At 38.9% G+C, this 21,760-nt stretch overlaps 1 protein-coding gene across 1 annotated transcript in view; it reads left to right on the forward strand.

Moving 5' to 3' along the window:
* The window catches only part of PTPRD (protein tyrosine phosphatase receptor type D), a 428,560-nt gene that overhangs the window by 223,335 nt on the left and 183,465 nt on the right, over positions 1-21,760 (forward strand). Inside the window, exons 4-7 of the mRNA XM_062208263.1 lie at positions 5,716-5,904; positions 9,441-9,551; positions 12,911-13,180; positions 15,720-16,301. Coding sequence (XP_062064247.1) covers positions 5,716-5,904; positions 9,441-9,551; positions 12,911-13,180; positions 15,720-16,301 — 1,152 coding nt within the window. The remainder of the gene's footprint in view (positions 1-5,715; positions 5,905-9,440; positions 9,552-12,910; positions 13,181-15,719; positions 16,302-21,760) is intronic.

Below are 21,760 nucleotides of genomic sequence, written 5' to 3' on the forward strand. Positions count from 1 at the left end.
TTAATGAAGAAAATGCATTCAAAGAAGTTCTGAGCTAAGGAGTGGATGGATAGAATTTAATTACCCTTATTAAAAATAGGAAAGGAATGCTCCTTACACTCACCGTCCGATTAGTATGCAAGAAAGATTATCTTTGTTGTACACTTGCGTATATGAAAAGGGGGCTCCAGAGTGTTCTTTATAAGCCAACAAGGAAAAGAAAGGTCATGCAAATGCATTAGGCTACTTTCGGGAGGGCACAAGTTAATTTTGTCAGCTATCCCCCAGGTGAAGACTTCATCTTATAAATGGTTATTAATCTAGATTCCTTTGGTAAGAGCCTTTAGTAAGTGGCTCAACAGTCTAAAGCTTTTGACACTTGCCACTGATCAGCAATGAATATTGGCTTGGTTCTTCAGAGAGATGAATTTGTAGAAGTGAAGTAATGACTAACAGAGCAATATTTATGCATGCAAATGTACCTAGTAGGAAAACATCATGGAGGAGGTACAGTGCCCTAGGAAGTACAGAAACCACTCAGAAAGCCCAAGGTGAATTTTGAATTAAGTTTCTTTTTTTTTCTTAAAATATTTGTGTATTTGAAAGGCAGAGCTACAGAGAGAAAAAGAGAGAAGAAGAGACAGAGAGAGGGATGGAAAGAAATAGATCATCTAGACACTGGTTTACTTCCCAAATGGCTGCAACTGTTGGCCAGGGTTAAGTCAGGCTGAAGCCAGGAGACTGAAGCTCTATTTGGCTCTCCTGCTTGGATCAGGGGACAGAATACTTGGGCCATCTTCTGCTGCTTTCCCAGGAGCATTAGCAGGGAGCTGGATTGGAAGTGGAACAGCCAGGATTTGAACTGGCACTCTGATATGAGATGCTGGCATCAGAGTTGGTGGCTTAATATGCCATGCAAGAACACTGGCTCCATAAGTTGGTTTCTTTAAAAATGGAAAAGAACAACAATGAAATCCAACAGCTTTTTCAGAAATTTGTTCTGCAGGACAAAGGCTATGCAGTTGACTTTGGATCACTTAAGGTAAATTATTTTTATTCTTTGCAGCATTTTTGTCAATAGCTGTCAAGTAAAATGTTTAATAATATGTGAGGTACAGCAGCTATTGATCTTTCTGTTCTCTTGTATTTTTTTTTCAAACAACAATGGAACCATTTTGAAGGTATAAATATATTGGCAAAACTTAAAACATATAAACTACAGCCTGATAAATTTCAAGTGGAATAGATTATTAAAATTGTGATAGCATAATTTGCAAACTACTCCTCATCTCATTTTTTTTTATATTTAACTTTCCCTTGGAACCTTCAAAAATCATCTTCAAATTCCATTCTTAACCCTGTGCCTGACACTGAACAGATTATAGTCCTCTTCTTGGTTGAGGATTTATAAATGTTCATATAAACGGAGCATCTTACTGCTTCTTCAAGAGATACATCTTTCAACTTAAGTGAACTATATCTCTTTGAAGTTAATTTTTTTTTTAAATTATTAGTCTCTGGCTGCAACTACCCCATGTCACAAAAAAACATCCTCTAATGAATCCAGGTGTCACACCCAATTTTCCAAAACATCTGTTGTTGTCTCACAGACTGTTTCTCTCCACTTTACTCCTGGGAGAGCCATAGTCAACACTTCCTTATTAGAACACCATTTTTCTCTTACAGTAACCTCAACCTGTTCACTGAACTCACCCTTTCTTGGAAACTTTGTTCTTCATAGTATCTTGATGTTCTTTCATTATTCACATTCAAGATTTCTCTAGTACTTAACTATTCCACTGGTTACCTTTCTACCAAAGTTCTGTGTAGTAGGAGAAATTTTTCTCTGATCATTGGAATATATTCATACTTAGGCTTGGGAGTATATTTTAAAATCTGGAAATTCAAACTAGTGTGATTGTGTGGAATGTGAACATAACAGAGCCTTGGAGGAACACGTAGTATAGGGAGATGAACTGGTACCTACTGCTATGATTGATCTGAGAAGGAAAAGATTAAGTCTGTTTGAGACAGGGAAATCCTTCCAAAAAAGGTGATTTTGACTGGTTTGTTTCCTAGAGACAAAGAGTACTCCACATACATGATTAGTTTGGAGAACACTGAAGTAAGCAGAAGAAAAATTTCCTAGTGAGGACATGATCCACAAGAGACTGGGAAAAATGGGATTTAGTTTAAAAGGACTTTGCTAGCCAAGATTCAGTTTACCCCCTAGACTACAGAGGGGGACCTGAAGATCATAGATTTGATGGCCAATGAAGGTTTCCAAATGGAACTTCTTCATTAGAAATTTTTACCTAGCCTTATTAAGTGTATAGGATCAACTATGCATGCATGGGCAATATCAGAGTTTGTAGGAGCCATCCAAAGAGAAACTAGACAACATATCTTACTGGTTATGCTTTTGAGATATTTTTAAATTGGCGGATCATGAAAATTCATTAGTAGTCAAGAGGAGGAGGCATTCGTTAAATTAGCATCAGGCTCTAATTGAAGTCAAAATATTTCAGTGTCAGTGTTGTGGCACACAGGTTTAAGCTGCAGCTTGTGACACCAACAACCCATATTGGAGTGTCGGTTTCAGACTCAGCAGTTCCACTTCCAATCCAGCTTCCTGCTAATGCAACTAGGAAAGGAGCATATGATATCCCAGGTACTTTGATCTCTTCCACCCATGTGGGAGACAAGAATGGAATTCTGGGTTCCTGCCTTTAGCCTAGCATAGCCCTGGCTGTTGCAGGTCTTTGAGGAATGAACTACAGAATGAAAGATAACTCTTTGTCTGTCTCTCCGACTGTCTCTCTCTGTCACTTTGCCTTTCAAATAAATGAATTAATTTTTTCTTTTGACAGGCAGAGTGGACAGTGAGAGAGAGAGACAGAGAGAAAGGTCTTCCTTTGCTGTTGGTTCGCCCTCCAATGGCCGCTGCGGCTGGCGCACTGCGGCCGGCGCACCGCGCTGATCCAATGGCAGGAGCCAGGTGCTTCTCCTGCTCTCCCATGGGGTGCAGGGCCCAAGCACTTGGGCCATCCTCCACTGCACTCCCTGGCCACAGCAGAGAGCTGGCCTGGAAGAGGGGCAACCGGGACAGAATCCGGCGCCCCGACCGGGACTAGAACCCAGTGTGCCGGCGCCGCAAGGTGGAGGATTAGCCTATTGAGCCACGGCGCCGGCCAATTAATAAATCTTTTAAAAAACCCAAATGGAGGCCAGCTCTGTGGCATAGCAGGTAAACCCACTGCGTGTAGTGTCAGCGTCCCATATGGGCTCTGGTTTGAGTCCTGGCCACTCCACTTCTGATCCAGCTCCCTGCTAATATGCCTTGGAAAGCAGCAGAAGATGGCTCAAATACTTGGGCCCCTGTACCAATGTGGAAGACCCAGATGAAACTCCTTGCTCCTGGCCATTTGGGGAGTGAACTAGTAGAAGGAAGATATTCTCTCTCCTGTCCCCCTTCTCTTCCCCCTCCAACTCCGCCTCCTCCTCCCTCTCCCCCTCCCTCCTTCCCTCTCTCTCTCTCTTTTCCTCTTTGTAACTCTGCCTTTCAAATAAATAAACCTTTAAAGTCAAAATGTTTTAGAATGATCTTCAAAAAATTTCTACTTTGGATCATTATCACCCATCTAACTAGAATTTTTCAAAGCTTGGATAGAATGTGCCTTTCTAATCCTGGCTGGAAGAGCTAGCAGTGTAGGTCATTAGAGGACTGGAATAAACTTCAGATTCTCAAGATTTGAGATTTGGAAGAGCATTGATATGGGTAAGGAGAAGTGAATTCAAGATGAACTGCTGGTTCAAAATTCAGGAATTTCAATATTCTAATTACAGGAAATGGTATTTTAAATCTTTGTGATGGAGGAAAACACTCTTTTACCCTTAGGAACACATACTTTTCTATAACAAGGTGCTGCTTCTGCCATTCTTTAAAAGTGCTCTGAGACAGTTCTCTGATTAATTGAAACTCCCTTTAAAGGAATTCATTTGGGTTGAAACTTGCATGAAAAATATATACAAATATATCTGGATATCCACAGGGTATTTTTTTTAGGAACTTCTTCATTCCCCATGGATCCCAAAATCTGTAGAAGCCCAAGTCCTTTATATAAAATGGTGGGGTATTTGTACATAAGTTGTGCACATCCTCCTGTATTTTTAAAATATCTCTAGATTACTTCTACTACCCAATACAAAATATAAATGATATATAACTATGAAGGGTCTTCAGAAATTCATGAAAATAGATATTACAGAAAAACTATGCAGAGATTTAAAAAATAAGTTACCCCCAATCAAGCATATTTTAATCCCACTTCCCTATGAACTTTCTGAAATGTGCTTTTAATTATATGACATTGTTTAGGAAATGATGATATGTAAAAATGTCTGCACATGCGCAGTGTGCTTGTACTGTTATTTATTTATTTTTTTGACAGGCAGAGTTAGAGAGAGAGACAGAGAGAAAGGTCTTCCTTCCGTTGGTTCACCCCCAAAATGGCCGCTACGGCCAGCACGCTGCGTCATTCCGAAGCCAGGAGCCAGGTGCTTCGTTCTGGTCTCCCATGCGGGTGCAGGGCCCAAGCACTTGGGCCATCCTCCACTGCACTCCCAGGCTACAGCAGAGAGCTAGACTGGAAGAGGAGCAAGGGGAAAGAATCTGGCACCCCAACTGGGACTAGAACCCGGTGTGCCAGTGCTGCAGGCGGAGGATTAGCCTAGTGAGCTGTGGAGCAAGCCATCCTGCACTTTTTAGAATAGTATCAGTTCACAGTGCTAATAGTTTTGATCCATGAGTGCAGAACCCATGGATATATAGAGCAGATTGTATGTAATTTTGCTTAAAAGATATAAGACAGGCCGGCACAGCGGCTCACTAGGCTAATCCTCTGCCTGCGGCGCCGGCACACTGGGTTCTAGTCCCGGTCGGGGCACCGGATTCTGTCCCAGTTGTCCCTCTTCCAGACCAGCTCCCTGCTGTGGCCCGGGAGTGCAGTGGAGGATGGCCCAAGTCCTTGGGCCCTGCACCCCATGGGAGAGCAGGAGAAGCACCTGGCTCCTGGCTTCGGATCAGTGCGGTGCACCGGCCATTGGAGGGTGAACCAAGGGCAAAAGAAAGACCTTTCTCTTTGTCTCTCTCTCTCTCTCACTGTCCACTCTGCCTGTCAAAAAATAAAATAAATAAAAATAAAAGATATAAGGCAAACATATTAGCCTCAGATGTGAATAGCAACCTGTCTGCTTGCTACGTGTGCAGTCAAACATTATTGGATCCCATGCTTTTCCTGCATTGGAAACCTTCCCGTGTTAATACCTATACTTGTGGCATTCCCACTTTTCTAAAATCTTCCTTTTCCTGTTCACAACTTGGCCAGCTTAACGTATTCCTGATGGTCTGTTTCAAGTCAGAGCTTCCTCCTGGTGCTGACTGACCTCCTCAGGCACAAAAACTGATCGTTCTCCTGCTGTGCCCTTAGAGAACTTGATACATCCCCTAATCATCGTCTTTACCACTGAGCTGGGGTGAAGGTCTCTTGGCCTCCTATACAGACTGTTTGCTCTCTGGTCTTACATTTGTATCCTAATCTGATAACTGCAATGGTGAGTGGTGCCTGGTTCATGTTAGACTCTTAACAGATGCTAGATGAGGTGCAGGGCAGTATCTCTTGGATTTTGGGCATCTGACTTGTTAACGTAATATTTGTGTTACCTTTTGTCTTGCAGAGGATCAAATTCCCAGGGGCTTCCCAACCATTGACATGGGCCCACAGTTGAAGGTGGTAGAGCGTACACGCACTGCCACCATGCTTTGTGCTGCCAGTGGCAATCCGGATCCAGAAATCACTTGGTTTAAAGATTTCTTACCTGTCGACACAAGCAACAACAACGGTCGTATTAAGCAGTTACGATCAGGTAGGGTCTTGTTACGTTTCCAGTAACTCTTAGAGAATTTTGTTTAATCTTTCTCTCTCTTTATTATTTTTACTTACATTTTATTTATTCCTTATTTTTAGATATTGATTTTTCTCTCTCTTTTCTCTCTTTGTTATTTAATGTGTTGTCCCCGTCTGTGATGTCATAACCTGTTTCCTTCTATTCTTTGTGTGTTGCAGCTTCTGTTTAATCCACATCACTCACTGCTGTGACTGTATTTTCAATAATTTTTTATTTACTGCTTTTCTGCAGTATTTGATGGATCCATTTTCTCCTCTTTCTTTCTTCTTTCTCTGTTTTCTTTTGAAACAAATTTATTTCAACATTGGACTTCATTCAGACTTGCAAGGAGTTCCAATGGTTATATCCCATTAAAAAGCAAAATGTTCATATTAAACACCAAAATGATTCAGTTTTATTAAAGTGTATTTTCTACTGTCTTTTCTACATTTGAGCTCATCAGAGTACCAAAGTTTAGTAAGTTTGGGCACATCTGCTTTCTTTTCACTAATACATAAAACATAGAAGTATTATCTTATGAGTAACCCTATGTATTTTTCAAGAAGTCCTTTACGAAGTACCAGTGAGAGGAGGGGATTTTTATTAATCCTCTTACAGTACCATGGTGAGTGAGCATTTTCTGCACATTAGCCACAGTAGTGTGCGCCCACACTGAAGGTTTTTGAGCCCTCCGGTGACTGGATCTACAGAAGTCTGCTTTTGGTGTAGACTCCAGCTTTCGCTGTTCTCTCTTTCTCTTCACCCCCTTCTCCCTCTCCCCTCCCCATCCCAAGCTTATTCCTTTGCTCTCTTTAGATTAAAAGTAGAGATAATTCTCGATTTCGTAAGTTTTAGATTCTGTCCCTAGGTAATTTCACAGGGACTTATACTAATAAGCTGTTTGTTTTGACATTGGTAGTAATATTGCTCTAGAATTCTAAGTTGTTTAACTGCCTGTCTTCCCAGAGTTCTCAGCTTTTGACCTGTCCTGTGATGTTAAAGCGTCTTGTTAACTGCCTCTTTTGCTTGTTGTCAGCAGAACTGTGTAGATTAGCATTCTGTTATTGTAAATAAAGAATTAATTATTCACATGTAACATAGATGATTTAGTATATAAAGCTTTAACTCTGAAAAATTTGTACCAAATTATAAGGAATATAATAATATTTTTATGCTGTCTTTCTTCTCTCCGTATTTAAATCTCCAGAATCTATTGGTAAGTGCTTAGTTCTGAAGCGCACTTCACCCCCACTAATTTCCATATTCAGAATATTATTACTATTATTATTAATAAAATGCATGGCATGCATTTTACTAACTGTCAGTGTAGACACCAGATTTCTATAGTGGCGCACACGCACACCTCCACAGAACTGTTATCGTAAGAACACTGTGTAGAGAAATAAGATAGTACACATGTTCTATCACACAAATGTAGCACAGAAAGTCAACAGTGTTTATTTCTAGTTAGCATTTAGTATTTCCTATAACAGTATATATATATGCATATCTATATATATACTTAAATAGATTAGCCAGTATTTTCCTAAACGATGTCTTTAAGAAGTATTGTGTAGTTCTTTTTTATTAAAGGATGTGAGGCCTATAAGTTAGCATTCTAACCCTATGTGACCCCAGTCCTAAGAACTCAGTTGCTTCTCTGAGAAAGGCAATGCTGCCTGTTGTGGTCTTTGCCCTCTGTGGTATAATGCAACTTGCTTTTATGATCTAATAATACAATCTAATATATTCCTGTTTTGCCAGTATAGTAATTCAAGTTTCTTTTAAGACCTTATTTAATTCTGTAAATCTAATTTAATTCTTCTCCCCAGCCCTAGCCTCCTCCTTCTCGTACTAATGCTTCTTCTTTCTAATCTTATTTGCATTCATATTATCCACCCAGGTGGTACACCAATAAGAGGTAAGAGTGCTGAACTAACGTTCACAGAATGATCTGACTCATTCTTTCTGTCCTTTCATCCCTCCCATCTTTGTCCTGTTTTCAAAACCATTCCAGTAATGTCCATCAACTTGATTTTTTTTTCCTTTGTACTGTTTGGTTATGATTAGTGACTCTCATATTGTGAACTTTCCTTTTCTTTTCCTTTTCCTCTTTGTTTTGTTCATTTCTTTCTTTACGAAAATGATTATTTCACTTGTGATATGCTTCAAAGAAAGCATATCCAGGTCTCTGGACCACAGACCAGTCACAGCGTACCATCTGTCCCTCTTTTTTTCTTTTCTTCTTCTTCCTTTTTCCTTTTTCTCTTTTTGTTTTTTCTTCTTTTTCTTTTTTTTTGTCCAACTGGAGAAAAAAAAAGATCATTTTTTTCTTCCTTAGCTGTTCTTGTTCCGGACCAAAGCCAAGGTGGTCCGGAGAACAGTGGCAGACATGCAGGGGACAGCCTGGACCAGCTGCTTTTTGTCTTTATCTTTCAAAAGGTTTTTGCTTTTGTTCTTCAATGCTTTTTTCTCTTAATGTCTTAAAAGTCAAAGAATGACTCCCCTTTCCACCTGATCCCACTCGCCTGCGATCTGACAGCAATGCTTTTTTCCCCACTTCTTTTTTTCTTGGATAACTCGTCTCGGGATTTTTGGATCTTCTGTCCTTCCGGCCATGGAAACGAAAGGTGCTCAGTATTCTTGGTGGTATGTGGTATTGCTGGTTTTTCATCCTTTGACTCAATGTTCATTGCTTTTGTAATTCTTGTTTTGTATTTTTCTTGGGGTTTTGTGACACCACACTGCTAATCCCACTGGTGGATTTTGATGGGTGTCTTAGGGGATCCGACTTGAGGTCCTCAAGCAGTGGTTGGTTGGCTCTTCCTGGCTGGCATAGGCCGTGCTTTTTAACTTTTTTAAAACCTTCTAATTCAACTGCTCTTTGTTTTTCAGCAAATGTTAACAAATGATTGTAAGTCGTGACAAACTGTCTTTCTTTTCTTAAAAATCTGCATGTCTTAAGGGAGTTTTGTTTCTTTCAGTAATATTTTGATAATTGATAATGACTAATTTTAATTTTTTGCTTTGTGCAGCCTTTTTGTACTCGCTGCGTATTTTTGGCTTTCTTCAGCAGAAGACTTTCTTGAAAACCCAGCCTGGTTTTTTTTGAGCATACCTATCTTTTGCGCCACTTTTGATATCAAAATGGAACAAAACAAAACAAAAAAATTAATCTTTTGTTTTATTTAAAAGCCATACTTCCTTGAAGCAGTCTCACCCATCTTCATTTTATTAGTCTAGGAAATAAGAGTGTTAATTATGACTAGAAGTCTTGCTTGGGAAAAAGAAATATTGCTTTCTTATGCTAGCATTGATGATGTAAAAATAAATAATCTCTATATGTTTTTCTCATCGCATCATTTTCTGTCTGTGCACCTTAGCGAGAGATTGAGTCGACGCTGAGCGGACCTTCGCTTTGCAGGGCTTTTCATATTGTTAAAGAGGTTTTGCTTCCTGAACTGAAAAAGCCTCCTCTGACCATCTCTTTGGCAATATATTTTATATCCATACAGGAGCCCTTCAGATCGAACAGAGTGAAGAATCTGACCAAGGAAAATATGAGTGTGTTGCCACCAACAGCGCGGGCACTCGCTATTCTGCCCCTGCCAATTTATATGTCAGAGGTAGGAATGACTCAGCCCTGGCATGGCTTCTTCATTCAGGCTCAGGGGGAGTTAAGATACCCATAGGGTCCATGTTATGTCAGTATTGAAAATAATGATTTGATGATAGCCATTGTAGATGAAACATTTAATAAATATAGAATTTAAATATTTAAATATACCATTTCTGTCCCGAGGCTGAAGTTTGTAAGTATAATTGCATTTGCACATTTTGATTTCTCCTTTTACTGCATTGATTGAACTGTGCTTTGCATTTGTTGGAGGTTTTCCTTTTTCTTTTTTTCTGTTGTTCCTCTTCTGCTCTCTTACCAAACCCTGAAATAATTTCTCAGTGTGCTACTAACAAGTTTTCTGTGCAACTCTTAAGCATAAAGGTATTTGTGTCTTTATGACCACGGCTGCCAAGCTATAAGGATAAAACCACTGTTTAAAAAAATGGGTGCTAAATTCAGTTAGCATAATTGTCTTTTCCTGCATCTTTTGATATTTTCTTAATTTCATAATACAATATTATATATATGCATATACTTATATACATATGCATGCACCTATATGCAACATTTCGTTGTTTAAATTATTGACTTACTGAAAACTTTAATCTTTTCATAGCCATGGAACACTGTATTTATAAAAATATTAGTTGTCCTTAGAACCAAAATGATTTATTAGGATACATTCATATTTTCTCTTAAAGTAATAGAAATGATTATATTTTGAGTCTCTGAATGGCAGCACCTTTCATTTCAACCAGACAGAAGTACTTCTGCGGGAGTTCTCAAAACGGGTTCCTGTAGTGTTTCGTCCATTGGACACATGCTTATTCCTGGTCTCCTTGTCTCTGAATAACCACGAAAGGTGTGGGTGGGGGTGGGGATACATAAAAGACCATGAGGGCATTAGGTTGCAATAGGATGGGCTTCCCTTAAGAAAATATCTAGCTTGATTTTGAAATTTTGGTTAGAAATAGTTTTTCCCCCTGGGGGGATGATTTTCCTTTTTACATTCTATGGAGACTGGAGGGAGGGGGTGGGGGGAGGGGGCAGAAGGACAAACATGGTTTCTTTCCTTAATTCTTTGAAAACCCCTGGATCCCATTTCTCACAATGGTGTCCTCCTTTGCTGCATGAGGCATGTGTACCTTCTTCCATGGAAAATTTCAAAATGATGCTAGCTATTGTTTCTAATACCGTGTTAGTCCGCGAGGTATTGCTAATTTTTCAAGTGAGGCAGGAAGGTTAATTAGATTAAATAAAATGTTCAAGTAGCAGTTGAAAGCCTTGATATGGCCTTTTTACTCTCTCTGTGTTTCCCTTGTTTTTCTCCTTTCCTCATTTCATTGTGTTCTGCATCAAACCCCCTACATCCCTCAGAGCTGCGAGAAGGTTGGTGTGTTTTTTACTTTTTACCCACCTTACAAAACTATTACTTAAACCAATAACAAAGAATACAAATGAAATGAATGTAGCTGCATTGTGGTCTTCTTTTGGTTAATGGTATGTTTTAGCAGAGAATGCTCTGGCCATGGCTTCCAGTGCTTGCTGGTGACGTCTCACTGTGGTGCATGATGGGAGAGAATGTAGCTGGGTGCATGGTAACTGGTAACACTTAACTCTCTAAGGTCCAGTGAACTTGGTCAGTGTTCCTGCTTTCCTCCTGCTCCACTCTTCCCGTCTCCCACCCCACCTTTAATTTCTGTCTTATAAAAGATGCCTGCTGCCCATAGAATGACTTTTTATAATTGTTCCCCTAATTCCAAGCATGAAGACTAAACTCTCCTCCATTTTTCTTGACATGTTCTTCAACACCTCAGAGTCTACACTGGCTCCTGCTTGCTTTGTGTAACCTCTGTGAATTGGCTGCAGGAGGCATGCTTAGCTCTCTCTTCTTCTCCTGTAACTGTCATTCACCCACGAGGCCATTGCAGTGAGCCCTCTCAAATCAACAGAGGTTTAACTCAATCTTAAGTGCAGCCAAAAAGTTTTCAGATAGAGTTACTTACTTATCTTCTTCGGGTTATGAAGTTGTTTGCTTTTCAGTATATTTATAGTTTTAAAATCAGTTTATGATCTGTATCAAAGGTTTGTTCCTAAAAGATTACCCTCTTTATCTAAAATTCTCATGGTGTAATGTTTTGCCAATAAAAGCCCAAGATGAATCCCATTGATCTCTCACTCTTTCATTGTACCGTATTCAAGACATGTGTATGTAAACACACATAAACCTGCAGATTATCTGAAGCAGGAACACTGAACTGTAATCGCTTGGTAATTTCTTCTGTGTTATTTTGCTTTAATATGATCTCTTCTCTTAATGTCCTGTCCCACTGTGTGTTTTAGAACTGATGTCCTTCAGTTTGAATGTGGGCATAAAAAGCCTTGTATTTGATTTTGTTGTCATTTATGTTGTTCTGCCTTAGATGTGAACTGAATGGAATCCTGAGTGTGCAGTACCCAGCTCCCTTCTGAAATTTGCAATCCTTTCTCTACCAGCTCCACTTAATCTAATATCTTCCAACTTTCAGCCCTGTCATCCCCTAAACCCTTGTCCCAAGCACTGTACCTTATCTCCCACCTTTGTGTTTAGTTCTATGTCCTCATTATTCCTTCTGCTGTTATTATTTTAGATTCCAGCCATTGCCCCATAATCCTTAGCACGGGCCTTGAGATTCCATCTTGTGCATGGTTTGCATGACCCAATCCAGTATCTCTACTGGTGTTGGCCTGTTTCTTCCACTGTGACTGTAAATCAATATGTGTGTATGTTTCTGTATTGTTCCAGTGTTAGTGTGAGGTCTTGAGGCTGCATCCACTCTGAACCTGAAAGCAAATAAATTGCACTTTCAGTATACTCTAGGTGGTGTTTTACAGGGCTGAGATGTGATAGTGTGGTATCACACATACATTCACATCAGCTGGAAGTGCACAGCACTGAACTTGGTTTATATACTCAATTTAAACATGCTGGTGACTTTCCAGCCCCCTTTTCTGCATATACATGCATGCATAGAATCATTGCTATATGCATACATGTATATGTTTTTGTGTTTATCTTCTGCATGATGTTTGTGTATTGTTAGTTTGTAGATAGTTTTTTTGTGGGGCCCTTGTAGGTCTGAATCAACTTTTGTATGAATGTGTCTAAGATACAAACTACTAAACCAAAAAAATTCTTCTGTGTATACACACACCATACTTGTATGGTCTGTATTATCCACAGTTTTTCTTCATGTTTTGTTTTTGGACAATCCACAATATGTTTCAGTTGTTTAATTGTTTCTGTACAGTGCATGTCATGTGTTTAACAAGCCACCTTTTCCTTGGCTTGTATATGTTATCATCTTCCTTTGTGTTTTGTTCCAGTTCGCCGTGTCCCACCAAGATTCTCTATCCCACCCACTAATCATGAAATCATGCCAGGTGGAAGTGTTAATATCACCTGTGTGGCCGTGGGGTCACCAATGCCTTATGTGAAGTGGATGTTGGGGGCAGAAGATCTGACACCTGAAGATGATATGCCAATAGGAAGAAATGTCCTAGAACTGAATGATGTAAGACAGTCAGCAAATTATACCTGTGTTGCTATGTCTACACTGGGTGTCATTGAAGCAATAGCACAGATCACTGTCAAAGGTAAGCTCAAGGGGTTATGCTTTGGGGGATCTGGGTATACTCAAGCTACCTGACTAATGTGCCTAGAATGTCTATCCTCAGAATTCTAAAATAATTCAATTCATCATTCATTGCTTCCAACAGATATATCCTGATCGTTTCTTTGATCATTTCTTTGGTATTATATACACTTGTCTAGGCACTAGGTTCTTCTTTTTTTTTTTTTTTTTTTTTTTTGACAGGCAGAATGGATAGTGAAAGAAAGAGAGAAAGGTCTTCCTTTTTGCCATTGGTTCACCCTCCAATGGCCACTGTGGATGGTGCATCTCGCTGATCCGAAGCCAGGAGCCAGGTGCCTCTCCTGGTCTCCCATGCGGGTACAGGGCCCAAGGACTTGGGCCATCCTCCACTGCCTTCCCGGGTCGTAGCAGAGAGCTGGCCTGGAAGAGGGGCAACCGGAATAGAATCTGGCGCCCCAACCGGGACTAGAACCCGGTGTGCCGGCGCCGCAAGGCGGAGGATTAGCCTGTTAAGCCACGGCGCCGGCCCTTTTGTTTTGTTTTGTTTTGTTTTGTTATCAAGTTTCTACAAATGTCTAGAAGTGTTGAAAAATGAACACAAATTATCCTCTCTTTTTTAATATAAGTGATATGATCTTAATAATATGGAGCACACATGTAGTACTTGGTGTTGTATCTACAACCTAGCTTATATATATCAAATGCCATATGAAACCAGTAATGTCACCCAAGAACAGAAGTACACATTGTCAGTACTTACTAGTTATTTAAAACAGTGTTGAATCACATATCCTTAAAATATAAAGCATACTTGTTTTATTAATGTATTACAGACAGAAAACCTATACAGTGCTATGAATGTAATTTTATGAAACTAACAATGTCAGCTAAATATCAGTAAACAGAACTTTAATTAGCAGGGTTTGTATTTGCCTTGACATCCCGGGGAAATCTGGATCACCCATTGCCTTGAAAAATGTCAGGCTAGAGTATTTGAACAAATGTCTTTTTATTATTTTCAATAAATTCCCTTGGCCAAATATTGTCATTCTATAGTTCTTAGAGAAATATGCAAATATTGAATCACTTTTTTTTCATAATAACCATTTCAGCTTTAAATATTTGAAGGTTAGCTGAAGACCTTCAAGAATTCAAAAGCAGGGATCCTGTTCACCTTCTTATCTTTGTTTTCCTGATGCTTGCTACTTCCTTACCCTTCCCACCTCAAAAATAAATAAAACATCAGGGTACAGCTTAAAGGCAATAGATAAATAAATCAAAAGGAAAAGAACAGATTGGAGAAAGTGAGGAGAATGGATTCTCACTCTTTGATTTAGTCAGTAACTTAGTGATTCTCATTAAAAACCTACTCAGTGGTAGGTAATGGTCTAGGCATTGAAATATAGCAGTAAGTAAGAAGCACAGTGTTTTGCTCTCAAAGCTGCCATTCTAGCATGTATGTATGTTCTGTGTTTATATTGACAAGGAAACCAGGGATACTACAGGCCCATTTGTGTGAGTGGTACCTTCTGTGTTTTTTCTGTAAAAATCAGCAAATAGGATCCCCTTTCTATGACTTTATCCTTGCCTTTCAGAACTAGTCCATACTAAGGCACTTAAATATGAGGCCATCAATGTAGACGCTTTGTATTGTTTATCAGTAGCATTTTGAATTGTTTTGAGTGTAAGAAAATCATTGATTATCTAGGTCAATTTAATTGCAAATGGTTGTGAAGTAGCTATTTCTGTTGTTGAGTCTAAAATTTTCATATAACAATAAAATACTTTAAAAGTGATTGTGAATATGAATTAATTTAATTCCTTCAATATTTTTACACCTTAAGAAAAAATTTGATTTGAAATGATTAATATTTTTTACCATCTCACTATCCACTCTGCCTGTCAAAAAAATATTTTTTACCTAAAATTATTCTTTAGGTTATTTGTTAATAAGATTTCAGCAACTTTACCTGTATCTCACTGCTGGAAAGGAATATGAACACTATTTTATAGCAATTTAATTGCACTTCAGTATATTCCAAACTTTGTTCTTATCAACGTTTAATGGTTTAGGGTTAGATTATTTATTTTTTGAAGAAAGGGGCTAATTGACAAAATTTTTTCTATAATAATAGTAATTGCAACTAATTTTTTGAGATGCCCATCTGTATTCTAAAAGCATTGTTAGACTAGCTCACAATTAGCAAACCCATGAAATACAGTCAGTCAACTGTGTGATACAGCCTGAGTAATACCATTTTTTTTTTCATTTTTTATGTGAGAAAATTAAATCCAAGCAAGGTTAAGCAATTCATCCGGGGTCACTTAAATAAGTAGTGAATTTGAATACAAGACTAAAAGTTTGGTATCAGAACATTGTTGTAAAATGGAATTTATGTATTTTATCGCACTCCTTGACTATTTAAGAAACTCGTTGGCTACAGTGGCATCTGATGAAATCTCCAGTAGATATGAAATGCTGTGACCCAATAGCAGTTTATCAGTCCTTCCAAGATCATTGTTTCTTTTTCTCCCCCAAGCCTTACCCAAACCTCCAGGAACACCAGTAGTGACTGAGAGCACAGCTACAAGCATTACACTGACATGGGACTCTGGGAACCCTGAGCCAGTCTCTTACTACATCATTCAGCATAAACCTAAGAATTCTGAGGAACCTTACAAAGAAATTGATGGGGTGGCGACCACACGCTACAGTGTTGCTGGACTAAGTCCCTACTCAGATTATGAATTCAGGGTTGTTGCTGTCAATAACATTGGGCGAGGACCTCCCAGTGAGCCTGTGCTAACACAGACCTCAGAGCAAGCTCCGTCCAGTGCCCCGAGGGATGTCCAAGCACGCATGTTGAGTTCAACCACCATTTTGGTACAGTGGAAGGAACCTGAGGAGCCAAATGGACAGATCCAAGGATACAGAGTATATTATACAATGGATCCCACTCAGCATGTCAATAACTGGATGAAACACAATGTAGCTGACAGCCAAATCACCACAATTGGCAACCTTGTGCCCCAGAAAACATATTCTGTCAAAGTGTTGGCTTTTACCTCAATTGGAGATGGTCCTCTCTCAAGTGACATACAAGTCATCACTCAGACGGGAGGTAAGTCTACTTCAGCCTGGAACACAGGGCTGGAAGGAGGAGTTGGTGGTTAAGAGGGCAAAGGGCCTTTTCATGGGTTTTCAATTTTGTGATTTAGGATTTCAAAGTGAGAAATTATGATAAGAGACCAAAGAGGTAATGGGCATCTGAAAAACTAACAGTTTCAGCAGTAGAATAACAATTAGTACCCTTTCTTTTGTAATTTGTAGAAATGACTTGAAGACTTTACTGCACAGGATGTGTGGATGCCTCCTCCTCACACTATTTTGAGAACAGAAAAAAAAAAAACTATACTTCTTTATACTAGTGACTCTGTTAGCATAATCCCCTGCAAATATTTAATTTTTGTAAGATTGCAGGGTTTAAGAGTAAAGTTAGGAATAAAACTTTGTCACAGAGCTTTGGGTATTTAAATGGCTTTGACTTGCCAGAAAGTTACTTGCTTAAAAATAAATACATTCTGAATGTATTTGATTTTTGTTTCTCTTTGTATGGCTCCAGTAGACAAGGAAAGCCACGTGTGGCCCAACTCACTCATCTTCCTAGGTGCTAGAGCAGATTCCAAACTGTTTTTTGAAGACAAGCTTGGCCCTTCTAGTGGTTTTATTTTCATGAAGGGATGTCAAACTTCTTTGGTCTTTGATTCAAAATGATCAGTTTTGCCTTTGTGGGAATACGAAATACCAAGATTCTGTTATAGTTTATCCTTGAACATCTGAGTACTACTTGTTTGACTGCTATTTGTATTGGCCATTTTTAAACTTGCATCAGTCTCTGAGTGTTTGGGCATGAGGCCATTGGCTTATTCTGAGAGTCTACCTAAGAACTGTATTATTGGAGACAACATCTATAATCTATGGATGTAACTCATGGCTAATTCCAGCAATAAATTAGTGAATTTTCTGGAGTGTCAGAGCTAGATGATGCACCCATTACAGTTAGTACATACTTGTATTTCACTGCACCACTGACTTGTTTTCATGTCATGGGCTTTGTGAATGCCCAGACTCCATAGGTTTACCTTTTTGTCCTCACTGCTTAGAAAACTCTGAAAACATTTATAGTTCACCTGACTTTTATTTTCTTACTGTCATTTGGTTCTCCTACGCTTGTTTGTAGATTTACTATTTCCACACTATATGAATGCTAACTATAAAAATATGTATTTCAACACAATCATACTAAAAACATACATGTATCTTCCCTGCTTGGCATTTCTAGTGCTCATTATTTATTTGGTTTGTTAAGATCTAGAAAAATACTTTCAACTAATTTTACCATAAAGCCTTCTCATTGGAAAATGTAGAAATCTGTGAGTGTTGTTCTATTTTTTCTTGACTAAAAGTAGTCAATTGCTAGGTTTTTTTATGATGTTTCAGCAGCTCCATAACCATGAAAAATTATAAGAAATTATATTTGAGTTTTCTAATTTTTTAGTTGTGATGCTTTTAAAATCCCTAATCTTAGAGAAACATAACTAGGGTCTGAATTGCAAGCTACCATTGGATAACTATGTGGCCTTTGGTGAGTTACTTCATCTTTCTCAACTGGAGATCTCTCATCTGTAATACTAGCCAACTTACAGCGTTTTGTAGTTACATCTGTTCCTAGGGATGTTGTACCAAAATGCCATGTAATAAGTGCTTTAAATGATAGGTGGAATGTTCTTTGGCCTACAAGTCTAAAATCAAGGTGTTGTTAAGGTTGCTTCTTTCTAAGGCTATGAGGGAAAATATTTTCCATGCCTCCCCCTCGCTTCTGGTGGTTTGTTGGCAATATTTGTTGTTCCTTGCATATCCCACCACAACCCTCACAGGAGCTGTCTGGCAAACCCCTACCTGTCCCCTGGAGGTAATTTGCAGTTCACTGTCCGTTTTGACACTAATGGTTTTCCTGCATTTCTGCTGGGCACAGGGACCACACCCCAACCAGCTCTCCTGCACTCTCTCCAGGGGTCACTTAAAAAGCAGAACAAAAGGTACGGAGCAAGTCCAACTTTTTGCTGTTGCTCACACATTAAAAAAATTAATGATAATAATTAATAAATAGAAAGCCCTCATTTTCAGCTGCCACCAAAAGCCACCCACAAGCAGTCCCAATCCTGAACCTGAGGAATCATCTGATTTCTGAGGGTTTGTTTCTCTTTTTTCAATAACCTTAATTTTCTCAGGATTTTTTTTTTCAAGGTCAGTGCGCTGCATAAATGTTGTTAAAACATGAAGGGACATTTTCAGTCATGGAGTAAACCTGGGTTTTGTAGAGATGGGAATGACTACAGTTCTTATCTGATTGTCAGCTTCCCATTGTTGGAGATGGGTGGAATGGAACCTTTCCCCTAGACATGCCAGCTCTCAGTTCTCCCTGCACATCTACTAAATCTAAAGGTGGTGGCATGGGAGGGCCAGGTTCCTGGGGACATTCCTCCCTTTCTAGCTTCCTTCCTTTCTGACTTCTGCAGGTGTTTGCTACGTGCTTCCTCCCCTGTGCCAGGACTTCTCTAGACCCTGAGCAGGCCCAAGATCCTCACGCCAGCACCTGTAAGATGTGCAGTGGAAGAAACCCAGGGCCAGTCTCCTTTCTTCCTCTCTTTCTGCTCTGCCCCATCATTTCCTCAGACTAAACAACCAAGCAGGGCTTTGGCTTCACACATTATCTGCTTTCAGATAAACAAACACCTTTACAGATGCGTCCCACCTGCTAGCAGGACAGTCCTGGGCTCCTCTAAAATTTCCAGCTCCTCAAAGCCCAGTAGCGTGACAAAAGCCTCAGGAGAAGCAGTGGAAGCAGGATCTTTGAAACTTTGGTGGGCAGAAGGCCAGAGTGCAGGGCTGACATTTAAATGAGAATGAATCCACTGATCTGCTTTCAGCAGTCCTCTTTGGGCAGTAGCCCAGGTTCACATCACTGGGTGGGTCGGGCGGAGGTGCTGATCCTATTCAGGAATAAGATTCATCTGGGGTTTTTGCACAAGGACTTGTGCCCCATTGAAAGAAGAGGGAAGACTCTCAACTTGACCTGGTGTCATCCTGCCCAGTAAGTGCTCTGACTCTAGAGGGGAGAGAATTTTCCCTGTATTATATTTCTGCAAAAATGATTTTCTTAGAGCATCCCTGGTTGTCCCATCTGTAATCTGCAGGGGACCAGAGGAGCCCTTTTTTCATGTGAGACCTTCTCTTGGAAGTGAAAGCCCTGTGTGTTAGCTAGTGTAGAAGTATCATTTGATCTCTTCCTTCATCTTCGCCTGGCACTCCCTCTATAAGCATGACTGTATCCAAATTTTCCTTTTTGTAAGAACACCAGTCATAGTGGATTAGGGCCTACCCTAATGACCCAGTCTTAACAAATTACATTTACCATGACACTATATCCATTAGGTCACATTCTCGTGAACTGAGTGCTGTGATGATTTTTTTGTGGGATGGAGTTAAAGCTCATAACAGGTTTAGATTAGATAATGGATAGAAACATGTTATAACTTAGTAAATGTAATACAACATTATAGCAACTAATATATGCCAGGCACTGTGCTATGAACTTTGCATGCATTAATTCTCACATTTCGAGTAGTTAGTTAAACATGGAATTATTCCATTTGTTACTAAGTAAGTTTAGGATCAAAGAGAAAAGTAGAAGATTCAGGAACTTGTCTTGGGCCATAAGGTTAATAAATGGAAAACTAGAATTTAAATTGAAAGGCACTGGATATTCATAATTAGGATTACCTTTCAAAATAATAATTTGTAATATGATAGTTTTAGTGCTTTTGGCAGGAGAGAAAAATACAGTGTGTCATTTGTTTATATTTTACTTAGGAATTATATATCTAGGATAGCTTTTAGAACATCCCATAGCAAAACTACATTAAAATATAAAGATAAGAAAAAATAAATTCATCTGAAAGAAATTGAAAGAGTAATTTTTAAAAAAATATATTTATTCATTTGGAAGTCAGAGTTACATAGAGAGAGAGGAGAAGCAGAGAGAGAGGTCTTCCATCCGATGGTTCACTCCCCAATTGGCCGCAACGGCCAGAACTGCATCCAGGAGCCAGGAGCCTCTTCCCGGTCTCCCAAGTAGGTGCAGGAGCCCAGGGACTTGGGCAGTCTTCCACTGCTTTCCCAGGCCATAACAGAGAACTGGATCGGAAACGGAGCAGCTGTGTCCTGAACTGGTGCCCATATGGAATGCCTGTGCTTTAGGCCAGGGCATTAACCCACAGTGCCAGCCCCAAGAGTAATCTTTTTTATAAAGGGTTTTTATACTCAATCACCAAATTTAACCCTAAGCTTTACAACTCTCAATTTAAACTATAAAAATCTATAGTGTTTCATATCTTTATTTTCTGATGATGAGAAATTTTGGCTAAGAGTGTATTTCCTAAAATTCACCCAGAATACATGAATCCTCGAGAATCAAAAGAATTGTTGATTTTACAATATTTACTGGTGAAGTACAGAATGTTAGAGCTTTTGAAGGGAGGAACTAGGATCACTTAGATCATTTCTCTTACTGAGACAATAACTTGGGCATAGCTGATGCCCAATATTTATAAGCAATGTAAATGAATGTACATATGAACTCTGGAAGAGGCAGTATGGTACAATAAGGAGAGTAAAATTAGATGTTTGGTTTGTGTGATGACGTTAACACTTTGGCTGCAGATTTTGTTAGGCCATAGTTATAATTTGGTTCATAATTTGGTTAAATATCCACTAGGATATTGTGTTTGCAGTGCTTTAAAATATGGGCTTTTGTAAGATATCTTCCTTATTTTCCTTCCTTTTATAATAATAAAACCAAGCACTTTATAGAACATAAAATATTTTGTAAACAGTTTATAAAACCAAATAGAAATGTGCTCATTCATTTCATGGTGTAGTTCTTATGCAGGATTCAAGGAATGAAGCAGTCTGAATGTTGGGAAGTGGCTATATGTGAATACAGGAAAATATATGCATATATGTAAATATTCACATACATGTAGATATATTTCATTAATATGAGAAGTAATAAATTTGCCTGGATTTTAGAAAAAAATATTTAATGATATATACCAGTGCTTTCAATCACAGTTTACTGAAAAATATAGAAGTGGTATTTAAGTAAACAAGCCATGTTGTGATTTTATGTATTACCAGTTAACATAATGTAATTCTGAACTAGAACTCAGTGATGGTAAGATTATGAGGGGAAATTGAATTAATGTGACCCAGGGACTTTTTTTTCAGAGATATGATTTATTTTAAGAATAGAACTTTAAAAAGCTAGATAAATGGATCGTAAATTTGAATGGTTGTTCCCAATCTGTTTGACTTTTTATCTTTAAAATATTTCTAAGAAGCTTTCATAGTAGTTGCAATTTTAATGTCCATTGATTGAGAAGATATATAATGACATGATGACTTGTGCCTGCCAAAATCAATAGGCTAAGAAAACCCTCCAAAAATCACACAATGATT

This window comes from Lepus europaeus, chromosome 12 (genome assembly GCF_033115175.1).
Source record: "Lepus europaeus isolate LE1 chromosome 12, mLepTim1.pri, whole genome shotgun sequence".
Taxonomy (NCBI): Eukaryota; Metazoa; Chordata; class Mammalia; order Lagomorpha; family Leporidae; genus Lepus; species Lepus europaeus.